Source organism: Mangifera indica, chromosome 7 (assembly GCF_011075055.1).
Source record: "Mangifera indica cultivar Alphonso chromosome 7, CATAS_Mindica_2.1, whole genome shotgun sequence".
Taxonomy (NCBI): domain Eukaryota; kingdom Viridiplantae; phylum Streptophyta; class Magnoliopsida; order Sapindales; family Anacardiaceae; genus Mangifera; species Mangifera indica.
Window position 1 is genome coordinate 19,258,106 of NC_058143.1, and position 15,727 is coordinate 19,273,832.

Consider the following 15,727-nt stretch of genomic DNA (forward strand, 5'->3'; position numbering starts at 1 on the left):
TTCATTTCCACCACTCTGCAGAAGACCAAAAAGTTTAGACAACTCAAAATGCAAGTTGTACAACTCAGCATAGCATGAAGCCATGGCTAGACATGTGCTGGTTCTCACCATATGCCGCTTTGTGTGGGCAAATAGACCCATTGATTATTTTCATTATTTGACCCCCAATCTATTTAAAATTATTTATTATTATATTATCATTATTTTTATTTACGATATTTGAAAGTGCCATATAATACTAATAAATTCAGGTGCATTTGAATTGTTATTTGATGATAAACAAATACGCCAAATGTCTATTTCCCACCAAAGGTTTGATGATAAAATTATTCCAAAAAAATTTATTCTTTTTCTCCTGTCTGTCAAATATTAATTACACTTTTTAATAATACAAATAAATTATTTCATTTTAAATGGGTTACAAATTGGGAGGAAAAAATAAATTTGGTATAATTTTAAAAGTTTAGAAGACCTTTTTTATGTTATTTTAACCATGCGTGGGAAAAAGTGATTTAGCCAAACAAATACGAAGAAAAACAATATTAAATATGGTAAGTAATTACAGTTGGATCTTACCAGGCCTGCCTTGATGATGCCATCGGGTCCCACTTTTAACATCAACACTGCCGACTTACGTACACCTTCACGCACCATACAAATCCTTCGCCCGGAAAACATGATAAAATTTTGTCTTAACAAAATTTTACTTCGTTACTCTTTCGGAATCTTCCTCTCTTCTTCTCTTCCCTTGTTCCCACTCAACTCCACCGACTTTCACTGCCCTTAATCGTCTCATTAATTACAATCCTACCCCTCCATCTGATTATTATTTGGAGTTCAGATCCTAAACCTCTCTTCCACATTTTCTGAACCTTCTGTGTTGCTCTGACCCATTCGACTCGGGCGAGTCAAGATGCTGGAAGGGTGTTTCGGGACTGAGCGAATGCGCCAGATCCAGAGAGCGATTCGCCAAGGTAAAATCACCTTCCTCTGCCTGTTCTTGACTGTCGTCGTCTTACGTGGCACAATTGGCGCCGGTAAATTCGGGACTCCCGAGCAAGACTTCAACGAAATCCGAGATCACTTCTACGCTCACCGCAAGCGCGTGGAGCCTCATCGCGTTCTCGAAGAAGTTCAGACGGCCACCTCCACCAATGGCGACACCTCGAATGAAGATTCGAGCAAAAACAGTAACAATTACGAAGAATTCGACGTGTCTAAGCTGTTTGTTGACGAAGGAGTGGAAGAGAAACCGGATCCAAACAAACCGTACTCTTTGGGCCCTAAAATTTCGGATTGGGACCAGCAGAGAGCTGAGTGGCTGAAGAATAATCCGAATTTCCCGAACTTTCTCGGGCCAAACAAGCCTCGTGTCTTGCTTGTGACTGGTTCAGCTCCTAAACCGTGTGAGAATCCGGTGGGCGATCATTACTTACTGAAATCGATAAAAAATAAGATCGATTACTGTAGATTACACGGGATCGAGATATTTTACAACATGGCGCTTCTTGATGCTGAGATGGCGGGTTTCTGGGCGAAGCTTCCATTGATTAGAAAGCTGTTGCTGTCTCATCCAGAGATTGAGTTCTTATGGTGGATGGATAGTGATGCCATGTTCACTGACATGGCATTTGAAATTCCTTGGGAGAGATATAAGGATCGTAATCTTGTAATGCATGGATGGAACGAGATGGTTTATGATGAAAAGAACTGGATTGGTTTGAATACGGGTAGTTTTTTGTTGAGAAATGGTCAATGGGCTTTGGATCTTCTTGATGCGTGGGCTCCAATGGGACCTAAAGGGAAGATCAGAGATGAAGCTGGGAAGATACTCACTAGAGAGCTTAAAGGTAGACCTGTTTTCGAAGCTGACGACCAGTCAGCTATGGTGTATTTGCTTATTACAGAGAGAGATAAATGGGGTGAAAAGGTTTATTTAGAGAACCATTACTATCTGCACGGCTATTGGGGCATTTTGGTTGATCGTTATGAGGAGATGATTGAGAATTACCATCCGGGTCTCGGAGATCATAGATGGCCGCTCGTTACTCACTTCGTGGGATGCAAACCCTGTGGCAAGTTCGGGGATTATTCAGTGGAGAGGTGCTTGAGACAGATGGATCGAGCTTTCAATTTTGGAGATAATCAGATCTTGAACATGTATGGTTTCACTCACAGATCGCTTGCCAGCAGGGGAGTGAAGAGGGTAAGGAATGAGACTAGCACACCTCTTGAAGTGAAAGATGAGCTTGGATTGCTTCACCCTGCGTTTAAAGCTGTTAAGGTATCAGCATCTTTGTAGTTGATGTTGCTGTTGTTTTTGTTCTTTGTTAAGTTATATCATGATAATGATACATGTCAATTTGTACGTGATTGAATTTAAATTACATTGATTTTTGAATCAAAAAGTAGCATTGGCGTTGTTGTTATAGTTTCCCTAATGTAATTGATATCTTCATGTCAATGCTTTCATATTTTATGGACCAAAATGCAGTGTTCTTTGAGGCAGTTAAAGGAAATAAGAGAATGGAAATGGAAAGCACTAACCTTATGTTCTGTTTTGCACTTTCTTGTAATCTCGTTTGTCCTTGTTTCTTGTAATAAGAGAATGAATATTAAGAGTTTGACATGTTAGAGGGGCACCTGAAAGAATAACAGGCAATTCATTTGTAGAAACCAAAAATCTGTTCCTTATTGTAGAGAGAATGTGATTGGTTATCTAATTATCTACTCGCTTTACACCAGGAACCTCTGGTTTCCTCATGGCCGAAAGCCATTAAGCATGTCTGTTCTTAACAATGAATCACTGTAATCATCAAACAAATCACCCAATTCCAGAAGTCTTTCCCTCCCAAGTTTTTCAGCCACCATTTCCAACTAATTTCTGTCGGAATTGGCAACCATTTTTTCAGTAAGACACAAGACGCCTAGGGTTCCACTGCCTGTCTGGTCCTCGTCGAGTGAACGAGGAGAGGTGGACAGCCACAATTGGGCTCATAAGCAGTCTGGGTTTATCCCATAAACAGCAATTTTAGAAATTCTAATAGTTTTTCTCTCTCTGACAACCGTTAAAACTCAAAAAAGAATATTCAGATCACCCTTGAGCTTGGGGATAAGATAATTTAAGTTCCTCAAAACTTCAACACTTAGCTGACAGCTGCCACAGAAGGAAGTGGTTGAACTGCGATAACATTATAGCAGCGACTGCAAAGTGTGGGGTGTTCTACAAATGATCCAACTTGCAGAGAGTAATTCCAGCATCTTTTGCATTTTGAGCCCTCGGCATGCGAGACACCAATCCAAACCCTATCCTTTTTATAAATGTTATTTTATCTTTAATTCAAAATCACTTCATCATATAATGATATATCAATATTTGTAACCGTGTTTGTAACCGCTGTAAGTGCATGAAGTAATATTGTAGTCGATTATGGTTCAAGAAACAAACCTGGACAGGGAAGGTACCAAAGAATTTTTTATACCTGAGATGTTTTGAATACACGTTGCAATGTATCTGCATCATTTTTAGCTGCACACATCTCACGCAATCTAGAAGCCAGAGTAGCATCATCTGTATGTAGATAAACCTTTGCCAGTACGAGCAACATCCAGCACTTTTTTTACCTCTGCTCTCAGCTGGTCAAATAAGAAAGTAAACAATGTTCAACACGATCATCTAAACCAAAAGCTAGCAAGTTTTTAAATAATACAAAAACAAGTTTTCGATGTTCCTTCTATAAACAGGGAATTTAGGGAACAATTGTTAGATTGCTTCATATTTATTTCACGAAGATAAACTTTGTAATCTGCAGCACTTGAAAGTTCAGTAAGAACTTGCCAACAGAATAAATAGAAATGCTTTTAAGATCTATAAACAAGCTAAGTTTATCGCAGAACATTTAAGAGCCAATAATAAGAAAAACATGCAGCGCTACCGATTTTATTAAATTTTGATATATTAAGATAACGGGATATTCTCATATAAATTTGCACTGCAGGCACTCTTAGGGCTGCAAACAATCCAAAGCCAAGTTTGAGTGGCTTGAGTTTAGCTCTTGAACCAGTCTCAAACCTGTTGGTGGTCAACTCGGTGAGCTGACGGTTTGACTCAAATAATATATTAATAAACCTTTAAAAGTTGAAAATTTTGCGTTCACACTCTTAAAATCTTACTCTTTAACTTTGAATATAAGTAATTGATAAATACATAAGTTATAAGGTTTAACTGTAATTTTTTAAACCGATCTTGAGTTAACCTTAAGCCAAAAGCTTTCCTGCTCAATGAGCTCTACCTAAATGCGATTGAGCTGGAGCTCAAACCAAGCAACACTCTGCTCAGCTTGGCTAGATTGCAGACCTATGCATTATAACAAGACCAAAGCAAAACTGAACACATTCAAGAAATAGAACCACTAAAATTAGAAAACCCTCACTTAAGCTATTTAGCTGTAATTGGGTGGAAACCATGATTACCTCAAGAAATTTTCCCCAGAAGTCAATTTCTTCAATAGGGAAATCAAGCCATCTTTCATTCAACATGGGCCATTTTGATTCAAAAACAAATTCAGTAGCAGAACCATCTTCAAGTGTATACTGAAAGGGGAGGTTTTGCCACACATCTTCAGCCAAATGTGGCAGAATTGGAGCAATTACCCTAACAAAGGATAGGAGATGTGCTGAGAGAACTGTTTGACAACTTCTTCTGGTAAAACTTGCTGCACCCCTGAAAATGATTGAATAACTACGATAAGTGATAGCACTCTTAAAAATCACCTACCTTAACACTAAGAATATATATATATAAAGCCAAGAGTTAGCAATTGAAATTTCCTGAGTTGGATTCACACAGACATCGCTTATCATGCAAATATTTTTAGCTACAGCAGCGCTGATGATCTTGAAGTGATGAATAAACTGTAGCCTTCACCATGTTGTAATTTTTACTTTTTGAAGATTAGAAGTGTATGTGAGCATGCTTTGAGTATTAATTGTGCAAACATTTCCAAGATTTTGGAGGCAATAAACAATCATTTGACAATCTCATGTGCATAGTAATAAACAATTGCATTCAAAGCAGCCTGGCGAAATCCTTCCACTGATGCAAACCATTGTTCAGTTGCCCTGAATATAGTGGGCTTTTTAGTTCGCCAATCATATGGATACTTGTGCTCTGCATAACAGAGAAGATGCAGGAGCTTAATAAACAGATTGATAAAGCTACCTTTTTTTCCTATTAACAGTTAACCAGAATCTAATAACCAATTCTATAGGGAAAAAAGCAAAGCTTACTGTATGACTCTTCCAAGATAATGGACATTTGTTCATCCAAGTAGTTTAAAAGTTACAACAGCACCATTTCCATCTCCAAGAACATGAAGCCCACTGAACCGTCCGGTGTCTTCAGTAAACTTTCCATCATCATCTACAGGAGACACCATAGGTAGTCCATATTTCAGGCCAGTCACAAAATCTTCCTCACCATGACCAGAAGCGAAAATTAAAAGGGAAATTAAATCAAAACACAAAAACATAGAGCGAAAATTGTACTTAATTACACTAAATTTGCTACAACCAATTCAAAACCTCAGTTCTGCTACAGAAAATAAAATTGCACAAGATAGCTTCCATGTTCTCTTTGTCTTCAACAACGGCTGTGTTAAAACTAGAAGTGTTTAGAACTCAAAACCGAATAACACAAAATGTTCAATAGCTTGAATCTACATTTTCATTTACCTTCACCATGATATTATTCTACTCTGTTGGAAACATTATTTATTCCTGAAATAATATTATTTACTCTTTCGACAGTTCTTAGATAATATTATACACTAATAAGAAAAAAACTTGAACTACTCTTCATTAATACTTGGTTCAACTCGATTTTATCTCAACATACATTTGCGTGGAATTTAAGCTATCATATTTACAGTACATTTGTATCCCTGAAACGACAAAGTCAAAAAGTTGCTCTTTTAACTAGTCTGCTTGGCTCAGCTACAATAACTATAAAACACTCTCCCCAGATGAAGATCATGAACTGCAGTAACTATGCAAAATAGGTTCATCTCATTAATGTTACAGCTAATATTGGCAGATGGAACAAAAATGAACAGTGGAAACTAGACTACAATAAGATTAGAATAAAAATACTAGTCCGATGGTTGCACACAGCAGATACTATGTTTAGTTTTTCCCACTAGATCCTGAACAAATATTCCTGAAGAGGGATATTGCTAATGGAAGAATACTAAAGAGTGCCATCTGAAGTTGCTCTGAGCTGCTTAATTTTACAGTTATTTGCCCATTTCGCCGGTTGTTCAATCCAACAAGTACTGTCATTTTCGAACCCAATCCGATGGAGAACTGAGACTGTAGGTTGGCCACCATAGTTAAGTCACCTCTCCAATTCATGAGCAATAGACTTAAACTGGAATGGTCCCAGCTGTGTGAGTCAAGAACTGGTCTCACAAGAAGCTGAGATGTGGGCTCTAAAAATCGGTATCTGCAAGTAGGATTGTCACCATCAAATGTAGGCGGCAGAGGAAGATCAGGTAAAATAACTGGCACAACTAAAGGACTTTCATCTTCATTGTTGAAATCACAGTCCTTCCCGACTCCTTTTTTCTTGATCTCCCCCAACCTCTTAACCTCCTCTTTCCACTGTTTCTTCTGAAGGAGCTTGACCCGATAATCATACTCCTCAAAGTATGCTTTCCTTTGCTCCTTGCTCAGCTTAGCAACCTGAGATTTCCTCAGAGGCTTGAAGGGTGGAAGCTGGGAATATTCATCCTCATCTTCTAGTTCAGAATCTGATAAATCACCAAAATCAAAATCTGAGTCAACTTCATCACCACCCTGATCAGCGGAGAGTTTTGGATAAGTACGAAACTGCAACAGTGATGACAACAAGTAGGATAGAGGTGCAGGTCGGAAGACAAAAACCTTCTTATGATAAAAGGGATCTTGATGTCTTGACACAGTAGTTGCTTCATATAAGATCTTTAATGAGAAGCAAGCTAGTAACAATTGTAGTTTCCAACTCTCTTCATTTGGGAGCATATTTTTACCAAATCTATTCTTCCGAAAGGTCGGACAGTTCTCAACAAGAGACACTGGATGTGTCATGCCTGGGTTCATCAGGCACAGATTACCAACTGCTTGGCTGATATCTTGCTGAATAGCGCAGGATTGTTGAGCAACAAACACCTCATATCTAAGGGGAGACCCAGATGGTCCTTCTGGGGGATCAGAAGCAGCATGAGTTAAACACACAATAGCATTTTGCCATATTGATGAACCAAGAGAGCTAGTAATTAACCTTAACAATGGAAAATTATTAGCGTCTCTAACATAGCTGTCTAATCGATCAACATAAAGGACAACATCTGGAGGGAACTTCCTCATAAACTTCTTTATAGATGCTAATATTTTCTTGTTGATAGTTTGTTCTGTCATAGGAGATCTGAGGCCTGGTGTGTCAAGCATTGTAATCTTAACTCCGTCTATAATTCCATCGATAAGTTTCACAGAGGTAGTCCCAGGTTCAAATGCATCAACACTGGTTTTTTCTTTGCCAAAAATAGAGTTAATAGTTGCACTCTTTCCCACTCCAGTTTTCCCAAGCACCAAAATATTCAAAGAGAAGTCCAAATCATCTTTACCTTCTGCTTCACATTGCATAGCAACCCTCTTGGCTGATTCAAGGCTGAATGCTACACTGGAATGTCTCCCCATAGCTAGACCCAGTTTGTCTAACACCTGTGCAACAAGGGAATCATCTGGCGAATAGCCTACTCTCCGGATGAGTCTCAAGAATTTCACTCTCAAGAGTTGTATCTTCTCAATCCTCTTTTTTTCTTCATCACTGAGGTTGTCCTTTGGTACATCCTTAACAACATTTGGTGGTGCAGCTGAGGAACCTGAGCTAGAGGAATTTTCAAGAGTGAATACTGTTGAAGCAGAGGTGTCTGTAAGGCCACCACCATCTGACTCAGCACTAGTTGCAGCTTTCAAGAGAGCAGCCAATGCAGCAGAATCAAATAATTCATTTTCTTCAGCATTCCTATCAGTTTCCACTTCATCAGCCGAGTCCAAGATGATCTGTCCATCAAATCTCCGTGACTGATCTTGAAAATCTCCTGCCGAATTGCTGAAAATCAATTCTTCAACTTCTTGATTTGAAAGTAAACTTTTTTCCCTTCCTTGTGAATGAACATCATCTTCTGCTTTGGGTTTTACTTCATGGTCTGAAATGGAACTTTGTTTTACAATCTCAAAGGGATTGGAACTATTTAACACTGAATCCAGTAATTTATCATCCTCATTAGTTGCAGGCAATTTGCCATCCTGAAGAGTTGAATTTGGTTCTGACTCAGCGCTAGTTGTGGCTTTCAAGAGAGCAGCCAATGCAGCAGAATCAAGTAACTCAATTTCTTCAGCATTACTATTATTTTGCACTTTGTCATCCGAGTCCAAGATGATCTGTCCATCAAATCCCCGTGACTGATCTTGAAAATTCCCTGCTGAACTGCTGAAAACCAATTCTTCAATTTCTTGATCGGAAAGTAAACTCTTTTCCCTTCCTCGTGAATGAACATCATCTTCTGCTTCAGGTTTTACTTCATGGTCTGAAATGGAACTTTGCTTTACAATTTCAAAGGAATCGGAAATATTTAACTCTGAATCCTTCAATTTGTCATCCTCATTAGTTTCAGGCAATTTACCATTCTGCAGAGTTGAATCTGGTTCTGAAACTTCAAAATTTACATCCTGAACTTCCCCCCACTCAACAATGCCATCTTTGGATTTGACTGAGTTGACTGCTAATGGGTCATACAAATGTACCCCCATATCAGTTACTGGTTCGCTTTTACTTTCCAGGTTTTCTTTATCATCACCTTGGTCCAGAGAAGCACTTCCACTTCCTATTAGAGCACCATATTCTTTCTTCTCGTGTCCATCGCTATTACTTGATTCAATCAGTTTCCATTCAGAACCTTCAAGTGCTGGTCCTCCCTCAACACTATTCTTAACAACCTCGAAATCCTCTTCTCTACCCTTCATAAAGGACTCAAAGTGAGTCTTCTGTGTAACACCATTACCCTTATCTTCAGTCGATTCAGCTGATACTGGTTCATCAACAAAATCATCCACCAAACTTGAATCTGAAGTGTCAGTGAGCATCACCGGGGACAGTGGCTGAGATAACAGCTCCTCTTCTCCTTCTTCTATATTCATTAACTTAATTCTAGGTGCACTATCAACTCTCCCAAGAGTCACAGCACCAGGAACCTTAACTACATATGAAAAAACACCATCTTGCTCTTCACTCACCATCCTCTCATCACCAGAAACCATCTCATCAAAGACATCATCATCCATCGTCAAATGGGCAAAAGGCTTAACCCTTGGCTTATTCACCGCAGCTAAATCAACAACAGGATCATCATATTCATCATCTACTATAGATTGTTGAGATAATTCTTCATCTGGGTCAGCCACAGTGGATCCAGTTGATATGTATTTATCGACAAAACCACTTTCTTCCAAATTTTCCTCATCTGGGTTACCCACAAACGGTCTCTCCCAAGCAGTCTCAAACTCCTCACCACTCACAAGCCCCTCACTGTCACTACTAGTGATACTTTCACCACTACCATCACCACTGTCAATAACAGTTATTTCATAACCATTCGATTCCAAATCATCATCTTTGTCACCATCACCATCATCATCATCATCATCTATAGTAAGAGGAGCACGGATTAAGAAACAACCTGCAGATGATGAGCTGGAAAGTGTAACCTTTTGTTCGTTAGCCTGGGGCTCTGGTGTTGTGGAAAGAGAGACATGAAAATAAGGCTTAGAGTCCATGGATTTTCGGTGTTGCTTTTTGTGTTCTTCCAAAAGAGAAACACAAAACCAACAGAAACCAAACCTAGAAAGGCGAACAGTTGGGCTCTGCCAAAGATGGCAATGACCTTAGGGTTTTTTTTTTTGTTTCTTTCACCTTTTCTTTATTTTATTTTCTTGTCTTCTGTTTGGTCCATAGAGATTGAACGTGGATTGAGTGACAGGAATCCATTTTCAGGCTTCATGGGGCCTTGCATTTGGCTGTATGCGAGAGAATAAGACACCCTTATATCAATGACACCACACACAAAACCTGATTTTCCCAATGAACAAAACAATTTTTCATGGCAGTTGAAAGATCCACGGTTTCTACAAGGTTTATGTGGTTTAATTTTGCTTATCTTAGCCATTCCCAAGGCATATCTTCTCGTTCATAAATTGTTTACCCATTTTCTTTATTATAAGGCTTTACATGTGAATTAAGGGAGCTATTCCATTAAAACTCAAATTGGTAGAGTATAAATATTATAAATACTGACTTACCAAAGTTTGTTTTGTGCAGTTTGGCAACAAATTACAAATGCCACCACATTGTTTGAATTCACTGTTTCTTTTCATATATTTATATGGCAATTGCCAAATGTCGCCCATCCACAAAAGGGAAAAAAACAAATTCTCACCCAAGTTTTATCAAAATGACAAATATATATTTATAATAGATGAAAAACTTAAACACGCACTCAAATTTTAGTGTGTTAAAATACACTTACATATTTTCTATTAGGGTTAAAAGACAAATTTATCATTTTATCGGTAATATTAAAATAATTAAAATAATTTCTCATTTTTCTCTTTTAATTTTCAAAACTAATATTTTTTTTCTTGAATTAAGTTTTAAAAAATCTATTTTTTTTCCTTAAAATCTAGTTACTTCCTCTAGTGACAATCAACCGATAACATAAAAGTCATCGTTAATCATCATTCAAATGTGAAGAATAGTTCATCATCCAAACTAGATGACAAACACTGTTTTTATTGGACGTGATCTATCATCTAAATCTAAACAAAACATATCATTTAATCTCTACCCACATCAATCATAAACCAAAAGAAAGAGTTAAAAAAATTAGAAATTTAAAAAATTATTTTTCGAAATTAAAATATAATAATTAAATATTAATTTTTATAAAAATAAAATTATATATTTTTTAACATTTTTATTAAATATAAAATTTATTATTATATTTAATAAAAAATTTACCACCGTCTTAAAAATATATTAATGTTCAGGTTTTTCGCCATTGGACTTAACCTTGATTAAAATTGTCCTTTGCCCTCCACGGGTCTAAGTCAAAGGTAATTAGGATTTTAAACTGATAAACAACGCCCAGGCTTGGGCGCCCACCGTAAATATTTGAAGCCTTGTTTTGGCGGGGTGCGCCAGGCCCTTGCTGTAGTGCAACGCATGGGCGACGCTCGAGAACCCCAGTAGCAAGCTACCGTGATGGGCTCTCCCCCTAAAAAAATAAATTTAATATCATGTGAGCCAATGGCTCACGTATCAGATATTAAACTGATAAGAACAGATACTACACTTGATCTTAGCCAAAAGGCCGAGAAAGGTATGCTTTGTGAAGCTGCTGGACCTCCAATTTATATTACACCCATTTTATCTCCTGCTTTCCATTAAGCGATGTGGGACGTTTATCGAGGCTCCTTCCCGTACAATATCTTTGCTTGGCAAACATCAATTACATCACTGTTTTTCAACAGGCAATTCTTCCAAAAGTATATTTGAGTAAAATTTTTTTCACATCCAAAATTAAACAAATAAAAAAAGGTTCTTTGCTCAGCAAATTTGTTGCTTATTTCTGAATAATTTGGTAAATATATGATAAGTTATAACTATCAAGAAAGAAATAGATTAAAAATATTTAGGAAAATAAAGACGTGACAAATATTTAGAAAAATGGTTCATTTTGAAATTAAATAAAATTGACTATAATATAATTAATTTTGGGTTCTATATCCAAAAATATATTATCTTATGGAAATTTGATAAATTATATTATAAATTATTATTATTATTATTATTATTATTATTATTATTATTATTATATATTATTACACGTAAAAATAAAAGCATTATTATTTCTATTCTAATGGTTAATAATTATTTTAATTCTTTTATTTTTAACATTCATCATAAATCATTCTGAGTCCATGAATTATGTTATGTAAATTAAATAGTGGAGTTGTGTGAAACACAAACATAACTCTTATGAAGCATAGAAAAGTCAATCAAGGTTGCATCGATTAGAATTGGCTCAAGTTTGATTTGATTTTCAGTTTGAATAAATTAAGCTTATGTTGAGATAATTTTTGCTTGAAATTAAGTCAAGTTAATTAAGATCAAACATTAAAAAAGTTGTTGACAAATTTGATGATTCTTCTTCTTTTATCTCTTGCGACTCTCTTTTTCTTTTCTGATGATTTTATGTTTGATTTTATACTGATAATTATGAATTTGAACAAAACTTGAACAAATTATTATTTGTGTTTTGTTCGATTTGAATTCACCATTCAAATTTGATACCTGACCATTCAATAGGTTAGTTTTGAATTGGGCTTTCGGCCCATAATCTACCCTAAAATCAATGGGCTCTCCAATCTTCCCGATTTACAAAGTTCGCACCCGGTACATGTTAGCACGAGCAAAAGCTTTTACTAAATTTCCAGCTAAAAGCCTAGGTAAAAAGCCAGGCACCCCGCGCCGCTGCCTCCCTCCATCAGCAATGGCCGGTGCACACTGCGCCGCCTTCTCCGTTTTCAAATCACTTTCTAACACCGCCCCAAAATTACTAAAACCACTCCTTTCTTCTTCCATCTCCTATCCTCCTCGCTATCCAAAAAAGCTCACGAAGCGGAAAAATCACTTGCGCCCCAAAATCCTCAAAATCCTAAAAAAGCCATACCCAATAGAGCCCGTAATCCCTATCTTATTGCCGCCTCAAAACGACATCATTTCCGAACCTCAACTCGATGAACTCGTCGGAGTTGTCCCTGCCGTTGATGAAGTTGAGGAAGTTCAGGTCACGGGGACCGAGAGCGTTGCAGGAGGGTACAGTGGCATTTTTGGTAAATTGTCTGCAATGTCTGTCTTGAAAGTTGGCTTGGGTTTATTTGGGGTTTTGATTTTGCAAACAATTTGTAGTGTTTGTTTTCTGGAAAATTCAAATTCCGACGAGGAAAACAAGAGTTTGGATGTTTCAGATACGGGTATTAATAGAATAAGAAAAGGCAACTTTTTGATGGATAAAAACGTGGTTTATTTGGATGAAACTGAGTTAGAATATAGAATTAATGAAATTAGGGCAATGGCCAGAGAAGTGCGGAAGGTTGAGGACAAGGCACGGGGAATTGATAACGATAAAGATGGCATTCCTGACGAATTTATGAGTTTTAATAGTAGAACAAGCATTGAAAAAGAGATTGGCACAAGATTGTCTAAGTTGGAGAAGAAGTTGAATTCTAGGAAAGGGAAGTCACCCGGATCATACATGAACATTTTGAACGAGGTTAATGATATTGAAGATGGTAAAGAGATGGATGAGACATTAATGTTTAAGAAAAAATTTAAGTTTAGGAATCCTACGAGTTTGAGAAGTGATGCAAAGGGGTTTTCAGGTTTTGGGGATAGTTCAACGTATAAGAAAAAGAAGAGTGGTATTGCTAGTGCAAATCGTGATTCAGGTGAAAGCATTTCGGGGACAGTGAAAAAGGAGAAGAATGAAACTGAAGCATCAGGTAGAGGTTCAAAAGGCTTGCAAAATAAGGCAGAAAACTTGGAGAAGAGGCAAAAGGAAATGGGAGTTGGGAACACTGACAAGAGGTTTGGTAATGTCCTAAGAGTCTGTATTGTTTTCTTAATGTTGGCGAACTGCGAATTAGGGCTGGATTCAATCCGTTACGAGCCTGAACAAGGCTCGGTCTAAGCCCAGTTTGAATCCAAAAGAGCCAGCTTGAGATCCACGAGCTGAGGCTCTAACTCGGAACAAGCCCAATCCTTGGCTTGAAATTGGCTCGTTCAATCCTACCCACTCGAGCTCAGATCAAATCGGGCCATACTGTGAATTTCTTACCTTGATTATTTAGCTTTTGCAGTCATTGTGAATTGACCAAAACAGTGAATATGGTTTACTGTGTTTATGATAGGAAGGGTTATGGTTTAAAAAAAATAAATATTGAAACTAGGGAAAGTCTAATAACTTGCTAACTGCTAAGAAAATACTGTAATAAGTCAGTTCTATCATAAATTGATTTTGAGAGTATTTTTGTTTATATCGATAATAACATGGGTTATCTTTAATCTTTTAGGTGCTAGCCTGGAGAAGAGTCGTGGAAGGTCTATGGTTGAAGTTATGAAGTCTAGAGAAACAAAAGATGTAGATGTGCCAAAGTTGCAGAACTTCACAAAAGGAAATCAGGAAAAGCCCATGAAATTTGATAAAGATTCTCTGGGTGGAAATGGTTCATCAGGTGATCAATCAGATATCAAGTCTGATTTGTGGTGGCTGAAGCTTCCTTATGCTTTGGTACATCATTTAAACTTGTAAATCTTTCCCTTGTGGCATTATATTTTAATCAAATGCATAAACTATGGCACTATAGTTTAATAAGTTGAACACAACATTTTTTCTCTATCTTTTTGGTTTCATTAGGGTTTTAAAATTTATATGCCCCTCCTTATATGTGCATAAGCCTTATTAAATATGTGCTCTTTTCCTTTTAGGTGGATGGTTAGGTATGAGTTGATTTTTCACTCATAGAACAACTTTTTATCGTTCTCTCAAGTATAACCTCATGGATGATTGCCACTAGATGACATTTATGCCTATATTAGAGGTATCTTTTGGTAATTCATTATGTTTAACATCGTTGTTATTTTCCTTTTTAGATTCACAAACTTTGCATCTCATATATTCCATCTAAATCTTGTTAACTTTAACACGTAGTGAGAAGAACCCTTTCATATATCTGACTCTAGATCTTGGCGTACACTGACTTTCAACAAACAGCGGAAATTAACATAGCCTCTTTATTAACCATGGATGTTTGTTGATGCTGTTGTGTGTACTTTGTTATATTTGTTTTGCATTTGGGAGATGTGTCTTTCAATTTCTAATAGCATCATGCTGTTACTTGTTCAACTGCAGGCTATTCTTATGCAGAGAGGTTTGGACAATGATGGTCCCGGAGGCCTTTTTACATTAAGAATTAGTTCTCAGGGGCAGCAGCAGAGTGAGATTTCATATATCATTGCATTTGAGGACCATGTTGATGCTAATAACTTTTGTTGTCTACTCGAATCATTTTTTGAGGATCTAGGTGATTTTAGTGCTGACATTGTTCCTCTATCTGTGAAAGTAAACATTCTAACTTGATTTCCATTAAACTTCAGACACATTTGTTAACTAAATATGCATACTGTTACGATGGGACTCACTGCCTGAGAACTTGCAGGAACTTCATGAAGAAGTTAAATCAGGTATGAAAAACGTTATTGTTTTGAAGAAGAGGCAGCTTAAGCTTTATGCTGGACAGCCATTTGATGATGTTGAGAAGGCCTTATTCTCGCTGATAGAAGAAAAGTAGCACAACCTTTCACTGCTTTCTTCTACGGTTTTGTGTCGTGGACATGGGAACATTTGTTAAATTCCCCTCTTTTGGTGACAATTTTGTGCAGGAAGATTCTTCTGGTTGAAATCACAATTTTGTGGACAAAGTAAACCCTAGCCCACTGTATTTGACGATTGCACTTCTTCTATTGATGTAGCTGAAATAATAGTTGAATGTTGCTTGTTTTCAACAAATG

The 15,727-nt window shown here is 37.1% G+C and overlaps 3 protein-coding genes and 1 non-coding gene across 4 annotated transcripts; 2 read left to right on the plus strand and 2 right to left on the minus strand.

Annotated features, from left to right (window-relative positions):
* The first annotated feature begins 698 nt into the window (after positions 1-698).
* On the plus strand, positions 699-2,431 carry LOC123220588 (xyloglucan 6-xylosyltransferase 2-like). Its single transcript, XM_044642852.1, has one exon. It carries the CDS (start codon positions 914-916, stop codon positions 2,300-2,302), a length of 1,389 nt encoding a protein of 462 aa, XP_044498787.1. The 5' UTR covers positions 699-913; the 3' UTR covers positions 2,303-2,431.
* A 3,593-nt stretch (positions 2,432-6,024) lies between these two features.
* On the minus strand, positions 6,025-10,003 carry LOC123221304 (translocase of chloroplast 159, chloroplastic-like). The gene has a single exon (XM_044644110.1). It carries the CDS (start codon positions 9,871-9,873, stop codon positions 6,184-6,186), a length of 3,690 nt encoding a protein of 1,229 aa, XP_044500045.1. The 5' UTR covers positions 9,874-10,003; the 3' UTR covers positions 6,025-6,183.
* Positions 10,004-11,282: 1,279 nt separating this feature from the next.
* Positions 11,283-11,478, minus strand: LOC123222214. The gene has a single exon (XR_006503538.1). It is a non-coding gene; the product is annotated as a U2 spliceosomal RNA (small nuclear RNA).
* Positions 11,479-12,577: 1,099 nt separating this feature from the next.
* Positions 12,578-15,725, plus strand: LOC123221321. Its single transcript, XM_044644142.1, has 4 exons — positions 12,578-13,749; positions 14,230-14,447; positions 15,069-15,278; positions 15,376-15,725. The coding sequence occupies exons 1-4, from the start codon at positions 12,648-12,650 to the stop codon at positions 15,505-15,507; spliced, it is 1,662 nt and encodes a 553-aa protein (XP_044500077.1). The 5' UTR covers positions 12,578-12,647; the 3' UTR covers positions 15,508-15,725.
* Positions 15,726-15,727: the final 2 nt, after the last annotated feature.